The sequence below is a fragment of the Thunnus albacares genome, chromosome 4 (genome assembly GCF_914725855.1).
Source record: "Thunnus albacares chromosome 4, fThuAlb1.1, whole genome shotgun sequence".
NCBI classification, from domain to species: domain Eukaryota; kingdom Metazoa; phylum Chordata; class Actinopteri; order Scombriformes; family Scombridae; genus Thunnus; species Thunnus albacares.
The window spans coordinates 11,490,244-11,500,176 of record NC_058109.1 but is presented as its reverse complement, the minus strand read 5'-3'; the positions used below and the strand labels follow the sequence as shown (position 1 = coordinate 11,500,176).

General features: G+C 37.3%; 1 protein-coding gene across 3 annotated transcripts; it reads right to left on the bottom strand.

The window, feature by feature from the left end:
- Nucleotides 1-59: 59 nt before the first annotated feature.
- On the bottom strand, nt 60-9,016 carry tnnt2b (troponin T type 2b (cardiac)). 3 transcript variants are annotated; one of them, XM_044348021.1, is made up of 13 exons: nt 8,874-9,016; nt 8,645-8,689; nt 8,543-8,550; nt 5,341-5,367; nt 5,173-5,194; nt 5,017-5,080; nt 4,804-4,920; nt 4,609-4,686; nt 4,270-4,371; nt 4,073-4,179; nt 3,833-3,923; nt 2,689-2,729; nt 60-521 (listed from the first exon to the last, which is right to left on the bottom strand). In XM_044348021.1, exons 2-13 carry the CDS (start codon nt 8,671-8,673, stop codon nt 482-484), a joined length of 726 nt encoding a protein of 241 aa, XP_044203956.1. In that variant the 5' UTR covers nt 8,674-8,689; nt 8,874-9,016; the 3' UTR covers nt 60-481. The 3 variants fall into 3 exon arrangements, with proteins under 3 accessions (XP_044203956.1, XP_044203957.1, XP_044203958.1); XM_044348022.1 differs by having other exon boundaries at nt 5,341-5,364; nt 8,874-9,015; XM_044348023.1 differs by lacking the exon at nt 5,341-5,367.
- Between the last annotated feature and the right edge of the window lie 917 nt (nt 9,017-9,933).

Sequence of the window (9,933 nt, the reverse complement as noted above, 5' to 3'; positions counted from 1 at the left end):
ACCCACAAGTGAAGGAAACAAAGACTTAAGACAAAGGACACTATTTCTGGTTTGTGAAATAAAGATTGTTTTAATTAGTTCCAGTCGTAAAATTGTACACACAAAACCCAAATAATTAAGTCTCAACTTCACCATTATAAAAATGACAGATTCAGCGAAAGGACATAAGAGTCCTTCTAGATACCAAAGTCATTATAATGGGTTACACACTTCCTGACAAATCCTTGTTAAATACGCATTAGCTTAGAACACTTGATCAGTCTGCAAACAGAAACTCTACTGCTACACTTCTGCAGATGAACTCAGCATGCACTTCATTCAGATAACTTATTTAAGAGAATCTTTTGATGTTTTCCGATTTACTTATTTATTTATTTTGCTCTTCTTTGTTCAAGTATTTAGAAAGCTTTTATTATATTGTTTATTTTACTCTCAGTGATATCATGGATGTCAGATGTTTCCCTCCAGTTGATGTCAGATGTTATTTCCTCAGGCCGCGCTTGGTCCTGCGTCCCTTTGAACTGAAAATAAAGTGAAAGTAAGCAGAGATCTGTCACATCAGCCACCGCACAACCTACTCAACCTGTAATGCATATCAAACCTTGTATGTTCCTCCTGTGGGAAATGCATGTGTAGTAAATCATGTATTCTGAGCTACGTGACTCATACTCTCACCTATCTGTTGCCTTCAATGTCTGTACACAAGAAATTTAATTTATTCTGCTGATGCAAATAAGTCACTCAATTTGAAATTTAAATTATTTTAGGGAAATTCATGTTGCAGAAAGGACATCACAAAGACCACAAATTGAACTTCTCTTAACATTTGGATTCCATGTCATCAAACTTTTATTTTAAGCCGTTAATACTTATAGCTCAGAATTTTGCAATTCAAGGTTTTCTTGCACTTTTGCAGACCACCTGCAGACCCTCATCTGCTTTATCAGCCACCCTGAAACTATTTAGTCAAAAAACAGATGCATGGAGTGCTGCTTGGGTGTAGAAAGGTGCTCTTCAGTTCCTTTAATACTTCATGGCCACTTAGTCACAATCAAAAACATGCCTACGCATTTCAGCCATTAAGGCTTTCGTCAGGGCAAGTACGTACTTGCTTGTACGTACTTGTGACCCCTTACTACAAAGCAATATCTAACCGTGACCCCTTATTCATTACTGGACAATGAGTTATGAGACATTAAATCAAAGTTTAGAGTTATGAAGAGATACACTTATAAAATATTTAGTTGTGTAAAAACAAAGTTTAGAGAAAATTCTACAAAACAAACAAGCTTTTGCATGGTAGAATTTTTTGTTTTACTTTTTTTCTATCTCAGTATCATCCTTAGACCTTAGATTCATCTAGTGACCCCTCCAGGACTGCCCCCACAAAATGCTGCTGCACTGAGACACTGGAGTTACTCAAAGCTTTTCATAGCTGTCTGCTGTTGGAGGGGATTTGCTACCAAATAGTTGACTGCTATCTTTATCTGCTGTTGCTACCGAGGTAATTGACCCCTGCGGCTTACTTATAAGTGCATAAACTGATCATTTTTATGTGAAACTGTGGCAAATTATGTCTTCATTTTTTGTATGTCTGACAATTTAGTTCTGTCAGATATGACAATATTTGAAAATGAATAATAGCTTTTGCTCTCAAAGTGACTGAATATAGTGTGAACCAATCAAAGTGATATTTGAAATGACAAACCACACTGAGAATATTTCTGTGAATATTTTTGACATATGTTTTGTTTAGAGCTTCAGCCCTCATCATAACACAGCCTACATGAGATCAGCGGGAAGGGTTCACATGACTTGGATTGCAGCAGCAGTGGGTCACTGTTTTATTGTGAGCTACATTAACACAGATATCATATTGCAGTTACGAGATCTCTCAGCTGTTAGACCTCCATAACAGTCCATCTCTCTTTCGACACTGAGTGCGTATATGTTGTTCAGAATCCCCAGCCTGCTCTTTGTTTGAACACCTCGCCTTTTTATTTTCCCCGGCTCATTCAGCTGGGTGTACTTAGGAAACAGCCCTGCCGGGCAGCTGGCTCATGCAGCTGTTACTTACGCTGCCTCAAACAAATGGAGATCGAAGTAGAGAAAGAATCTGAGAGGAAGTTGAAACAGGAGGAGGTGGAAACTTGATGAGGTCACTAGGTGAATGTTTACATCAGAGCAGACCAATCAGTCTAAGCAGGGAATTATCTAATATTGCTTACTTGTGTTTCTTTCTGCTTTCTACCTTTTTGTATCTACTTTATTTTATATTTCTACTCAACATGATGACAGTTTGTCTCTAAAAAAAAATTGAAGTGGTGATATTATGTTATATTTAAGACTAAAATGCTCTAATTTATTATTTTTAGTTTATTATGTTTATTTGTCAAGGACAACGTACAAAAACAAGATCTCTCAAAAGGAGATATGTTGTACCAGATTTAGCTACTTGCTCATTTCCATCTGCAGTGCGAGCTCAGTTAGACACAAAACACTAATACAACTAATGAAATTAATACAAATACAATAATTACTGAATACTAAATTCAATTCATGCATTAATTTATTACAGCAGTAATTACTTGCTTTTATGCAGTGCATGTGTGAAGCACTGAATAAAACCATAGTGTGTGCACGGCGATTTTGCTATTGTGATGAGCATCTATAACACAATAGACTTACACTTTCTGATGATCACTGACACGGTTTCTCAGCACGGTGACCTGTGAAAATATGTGTTTCATAGTTAACGGACAAAATCTTTCCTACAAAGCCAAAGCCAGTTTTATGAATTATTATGCCTTAGCAATATCCAGACAAAACAAAACAAAACGAATCCCAAAACAGCATGCAGCATGCATTAGCACATTGCAGTCACTGTGTTCTATTAAAGTCCCCTCCACTCAAAAATGTGCTTTTCTTCTTGTTACTTCAGTTGGAAGTTTGACCTTTACTGTGCAATATGTATGGATGCGTGTTTGACCAGAGGGCTGTTTCACATTCCTCTGCTCTCTGTACTCACTGAAAATCTAAGTTAAAAGGTGCAATAAATGACTTTCGGCCTCACTGGACGTCAGTAAACAACTATTTGCTATGTAAAGCAAAGAAGCAGTGAATGTAGTCACACTCCCTCTGTGTGTGTTGTAATCCCAGCTTCTCTGCTCTTGTTCTCATAGCCGGTCCAGCCACATGTGCATGTTAGTGCATGCTAGTCCCTCCGTGTCCTCCCCTGTCCATTTTCAACATGGCTGCTGAGTCACAAAGTTTCTGATATTACATCTAAACAGTACGCTAAAATATGTTTCTGGAAGCATTTGAGGCAAGAAATAGACAATGCAGTAACAGAATTTTGATCCATATTTGATCAACACCGCCTAGTTTGATCTGAATTTTGCTGAGCTGTCGGTTCAGGGGACACTTTCTTTTTCTTCCAACTTTATTGAGTAAACGACATGTTTTGGTCTGAGATGCAGGTGCTACAGTGCGATATGTAGTGGGGCTGAATGTTGTATATTGTTACTTTTTAAGAGGTGGGCCTAGGAGCATGATGTGTGACATCACAACTTTTTTTGACAGCTGATTCTGGTCCAGTATGCAACTTACACAAATGTCAAAGAAGAAGTGATCTCTGTTTGAGTTCCACTTATGATAACTATTTGGTAGTCAGATGTTATGGGTGTGCACATGTAAATAATGTTCTCTGTGTGTGATAAATCTTTCAGTCTGTCAGAAATTAGTCTGTTTGCATTTTGTCAGTTCAAAAGACATATTGCTGATGTACATATGATTGTGATGATACAACAAGAATTAAAGTATGATATCTCACCTCATACTTTTGTTTCATGAGTTTAAACTGAAGCTCAAATTTCTCTGCCTCTAGCTGGCGCAGCCAGTCAGACAGTTCCTTTGCTTTTTCCCTGTTTGAGAGATGAGAACAAGAAAACATTTCATAGTGCTGATGGTGAATAATGAAAACTGATTATGTTAATCTGAAATTAATAAAAGAAAGATTTAAGAGTGAATTATAAATACTTGTGCAAAGTTTTTTAATGTGTTCTTATTTTACCTGAGTTTTTCCTCTTTCATGTGATCAATGTTTAACTCCTTGCGTCGATCATTTAGGATCTTTTTCTTCTTCTCTCTTTCAGTTTGTCTTTTTGGCCCAGTCTGTGTCTGCTGGTCAGGAATAGAGCACATGTGTTATATATTGTATGCCTAAATCTATTAGGACATGACATTTTTAATGTTTCACAAAATCATCACCTTGTATCCAGTGAAACTCAAGTTGGATAGAATCATCTTCTTCCTTGCATCATCGTCAGCTTTCTTTTTGGCCTCTTCCTCTTCTTTTCTGGCTTTCTCTTCCTGGTGAAAACAAATACAGTATTTCTGATCATTCATTTACAGTATTTCCATCAGTGACATTGTCTAAACTTGTTTTAATTGAATGTAAGTGTAATCATAGCTGTATTGGCCTTTGGTGTAGCAACCAAATACAATCTCTAAATGATAATCATTTAGAGATTGTATCTGTGAGACCTTTAGGATTCTTTAATAATAATCTGTTAATGTTATTTGACAAAACATTTTGTATTTACATACCGCTAGTTTGTTCTGCCGTTCTCTTTCTCTCTCTGCTCTGATCTTCATCTGCTCTGCTCTCTCCGACCTGCGTTTCTCCTGAAGTAAGAAAAGAAAGACTTGACGTGACTCGGTGATATCACTTTGTAAAACCATTGGTTCATGTTGGAAACTGTAAGTGTAATTTTGAAACAAAGGCGTGAGATATGAACGTACAATGCGATCTGTGAGGCTAAGAAGTTCCTCTTCCTCTTTCTTACGCTTCTCAAAGTGATCTTCAATCAGAGTCTGGAGCTCAGTCAGGTCCTTTTCCATTCGTTTTCGATGAATGTCCTGAAAGTAAAAGAAGAAGTCAAAAGTGAACTAAAAACGTTCTGCCCAAAGAACAGCTTGCAGGTGATTCTTTGATCAGTTTTGAGATGAACTCACATCAAAGTCAACTTTTTCTCCCTCTGGGATTTTGGGAACTGCCAAACCAGGCATGAAACCAGACCTGAGGAAAATGCAAAATGAAAATCTTTTTATTTGATTATGTCTCTCATGATGAATTGTTTCAATTTGAGTATTTTTAAACAGTGCTCTTACTTTAACTTGGGCTTTGAATCTTCTGTAAACCCATAAAAAGAGAAGATTTTATAGGACAACTTATTAAAAAAAGAAACACTTCATGCACAAAAAAAAAAAAAAACCCACAGAGCAGCATTTTTTCCACTTTGACACACATGCTCTGTACTTTCTATAGTCTGTCCATACCTCTGTCATTTTCCTCTCCAGCATCTGCTGAAAGATGAGAGGGTCAGTGCAAGGTAAATATTGGGTGGTGAAAAGCTACAGAGCTCACATTGACATGTGGTGAGTGATGACACTCTTGCAAGGCCTGCAGGACAGGACTTAAGCCAAGGTCGACCAAAGGCCATGACCTGCCTAATGCCCTCACAAATAGCCCTGAAAATGTTCTCTTTGTGTGTTTTAAAACAGGATTACAGAGTGGTTCTCAGTAAATTGGTAAGTTTCTTGGTACATTTCTGAAAAGTAGATATGGTTGTAAATGTGTTTTAAGATTTAATTTAAGTGGTTATCATTGGGCATTGAATGCTTTTATTACCTTAATAGTCAGAATCTCTTCCAAATGTAAGATGTTTTGGATAAAAATGATGCTATATTCATGAAATGTGTGTTTTTACTTTGATTAAAAAATGTGGATAAAGCTTTCACTCTAAACCTCTGATATAGACAGGCAAATTAAAGATCCTTTTAGAAAAAAGACTTTCTGGTTCAACAAGTCCAACACAACAATAATGAAGTGACATTGTTGATTGACACACACTGCTCTCCTGTTTGTCTTTAATTTACGGGAAGGAATAGCTGTCAATAACAATAGAGTTGGAATGAACTCTGACACACAGCAGTTTTACTGAGGCAACATATTTGACCATCTCCTGTCAGTGCCAATGAACTTAGACAGGAAGGTATGCAGGCGCGTACATGTTACTCTGTGAGCCAGCAGCTGCTTTAGATTATCATCACAGATAACTCATATGTTGTCTGCACCTGAGTCCCTGCCCAGTAACAAAGAAAACAGTGAACCTAGTCCATTAGTCATTGTAATTACTGGTAACCAATTATTAACCTTTCAATTATTGAAGTGAGCCAGAGTTATAAACCACCCAACACAAGACACAGAGAAAGGCAACAGTTCTTCTTCTATTTTGTATCTTGATCCCAGATCCTGCTACTTAGATAGTCTTGCATAAAAAATAAAAATAAAAATCTATATTTGATCATCCTTAACTTTTACACATAACCACATAATTCTTGGTTTACATGTAGGTGTTAAATTTACATTTATAAACAATGCTATACAACTTGAAATGGAAATTTTAACAATAGTTGCATTCTCAGCAGGTATACAGGTGCATTTATGGTTTTTGTGACAGTATCACAATCTATTCCCAGGTTTATATATAAAGTGTGTCTCCAGTCAAAACCATGTATCTCCAGGTAATTTGGAGTTTTTCAATTAAACTGAAGGATTAAGTGTGCATTAATGGGTTAGTGTTAAGCCATATAAACATTTTTAAAATCTACTTGATTTTCTGGCTTCTACTTGAAGCTGGAAACAGGGCTGTTTTTCATAGCTTTTGAAAAACTAACATTCTGGAGATACAAGGTTTTCATGGGACAATATATTCCTTTTGCATATGTACTCTAATAATGACTGTCATTAGATGGTTGCAAACACTGTGTTAAAAATAGAGTCATATCTATTCACAGCTGGCATGCAAACATATATTAGCATAAGCGGTACTACCTTCTTCCCCCTCCTCCTCCTCTGCTACTTCCTCCACCTCCTCCTCCTCTTCTGCGCAGACCAAGCATGTAGGGTTAGCAAGCAAACAATATGTTGGTCTCACACAACATTTAGATCAACATTATTTTTGCCACTTGTGTGTATTTTTGACGATGCCTTCAAAAACAAGAAAACATTCTCTTATATTCTGACTTGTACTGTTGCAATTTTCATATATTGTACCCCTTGCTGACCTGCACAGCACTCTGTTATTTCATTTTAACGTTTCATTAGTAAATATTTTATCCACTAATTCCCAGTTAGGCAATAGTGGATATGTAGCTTCACTCTTGCATTTAAATAATACTTTTTAAATTACTATTTTTTTAATGAAACTGTGCAGATAACGTCTTTCCTATTATAATTTTTAAAATAGTGGCTCACCAAAAAATTAACTATACTAATTCTAGTTCTAATGCTCAACAGATATCACACAATTTGGATATGACTAAAGTAGGAGAGTGATTCTTGCCATTTTGCCACCAGCTTCCCGACAGTTGCATTTAGCTTTTGCAACACTGTTTGCAAAGGAGTGTTATTAGAGCTGTGTTTTTTGTTCCCAACATTGCTTTCCTTATTGGGCATCTGTGGGAAACAGTGACAACAAGCTTTTAGTCAGAGTCCCTTTGGCCACAGCGTGTAACTCAACCTCTTTCCATTGGAAAGACGGTAATCCAACCTGCATTTAGACAACTTCTAACAGGCATAAAAGTAAAAGTGGGTATTGTGCCTGCACCGCTATCTTCCCCAAGGTCCTCTAATGAGAACATAAGCTGACCTACATTACTCTAACAGCGATTCCACATAGAAGGAGACAGGTGCTGTTTAGTTTTAGGGACAGCAGGGCTGCACAGTGGCCCTCATGGACAGCCATACAAAAGAGACAGAAATAGAGGTAAGACCCCTTATCTCTTTGATGGCAACCCATTGCATCATTTGAATTGAAAGGACAGATCCTCAGGGATGTGCACGGTAAACTATCTCCAGCCTCAGACAGCGAGGACTGACTGAGAGGACAAAGGTCAATCTGGCAGAAAAGCTCAAGGACAGCAGCTGCCTCTGCAGTGGCACCGATATGCCAAAAATACAGTATGCTGTGCAGTGAAGCCAGCAGCTTAGCAAATGCGGTGTGTTAAGTAACTGAGAATGTTTAAATGCAAGGCTTAAGTGTGTAAAGCAGGTAATAAAGTGGCAGCAAAAATACAACCAGACTCTTAAAGGTGATGCATTTAGAAGCAAAGTTTTACATTGCTTTCACAGATATTGTTTGTATTAAAATACATACCAACAATATCCTCCTCTCCTTCACACCATACACACAAAGAGAGGTAAAGAACAGAAGTCAACGGTCATGGCAAAGTACTTAACACTTATATTAAACATGGGCATAAATGCATTTGTGATATACTGTACATACATGCAGCATTATTGCATCATGCATACATTTTTTTTTTCAATTTTGTTTTTTCTGTATTCTATGTGAAGCAGCTGTCTGACAACATGCAGCTGCCTGAATCTGCAGCCTAATTACTACACTTCAGTTACAAACTGTGAAGACTCATTTTGCCCATGTGTTGGGTTCTGTGAGGAGATAAACTGACTTACGTTCTTCCCTGAAAGGAAAAAAAAAACACCAAAAATATTTTATTAGAATTGATTCCATCTATGCTGGCATTATCTTTGCTATCATCACACTCATTTACTCACTCATATGTGGCATCTTCTGTGTCTGACATGTTTAGGATGCAGCACCTGTATGAGTAAATACAATTCAGAAGAGTATAGTTAGTGATAAAAAAACAACCTGAGATGATATAATGATGCCAGTTTGAACCCACATGTCTAAAAAACACTTGCACAGAGGAATAATATAAGTGATATTATAACATAATCTCCATTTACTGTTAAAACATATAAGAAGAGCATACAGACTTACCCAGATAGTGTGATGTGCGCTTGTGATGGGGTTCAGTGGGGAATTGTATACTATGCCCTTCTCTGTGGGCCATAAGCTTTTAAACCCAGTAGTGGATCACATGGCGGCAAGCTGCCCAAGTCTACAATGGGTGGGCACATACCTGCAAACAGATGGCAAAGGGCATTAGCTAGAATGGAAAAAAACAAAAATTCTCCATGGGCTTGCTTTGCCTATTTTTACATTGCAAAACTAGACTTAACAACACAGGATTATTGCTCTCAAAAGGTTTCGGTAACTCAGGTCTGGCAGACGTGGGGAAGGTTAGAAATAATCCATGTAAACCTACTTCTGTGTGCACACAAATACACAAAGGCATCGCTCGAGCTCCTCCAATTTCCAAGCAAAGAAACATATTATCAACTGTTACTTAACAGGGTGATTCTGCCGATCACACAAACATTACACTTCACAGCACTATGTAACAGCAACAATTTATTCCCTAAATTGGATGTTTTATGCAATCAAATAATTGAGCATTTCCATAGCAGATTGCCAAGGCTAAAGGGCAAAATAAACCCCCCTCCCTTCTCCAGCACCGTCTCCAGCATCTCGCCTTTAGTCTTGAATCTCTGCCTCACATGCACTCAAGTGCTATAAACAACATCCTTTATGACCCTGCCAAGTATTTTGATACTCCCAGTGTTCTTTATATTGTATTTGACCCCCCAGTCGGAATTATGACTCAAGTGAGCTGAAGCCAAAATGTAGCTCTGTTTGTAGAGTTGATTGAAAGGAGTCTCTGCTAGAACTGCCACTTGTTGCTGTCTTGTTTACTCTTTAAAAAATCAAATACTTGAAAAATAAGAAAAATAAAAAAGATAAACATCGCTCTATTGGAGAATTTATTCAACGAGCCTCAAGGTAATCGAATTTTTCAACTCAGCTTTTCAGAAATCTGTTGATATTTTATCCCTGAACATGTATCAAAATATATCACTAAATCCTGCACTTTGTTAAAAGACAATACAGTTGGAGTTCACATGATAAAATATGTATTGATCCAACACTTTTTGGAACT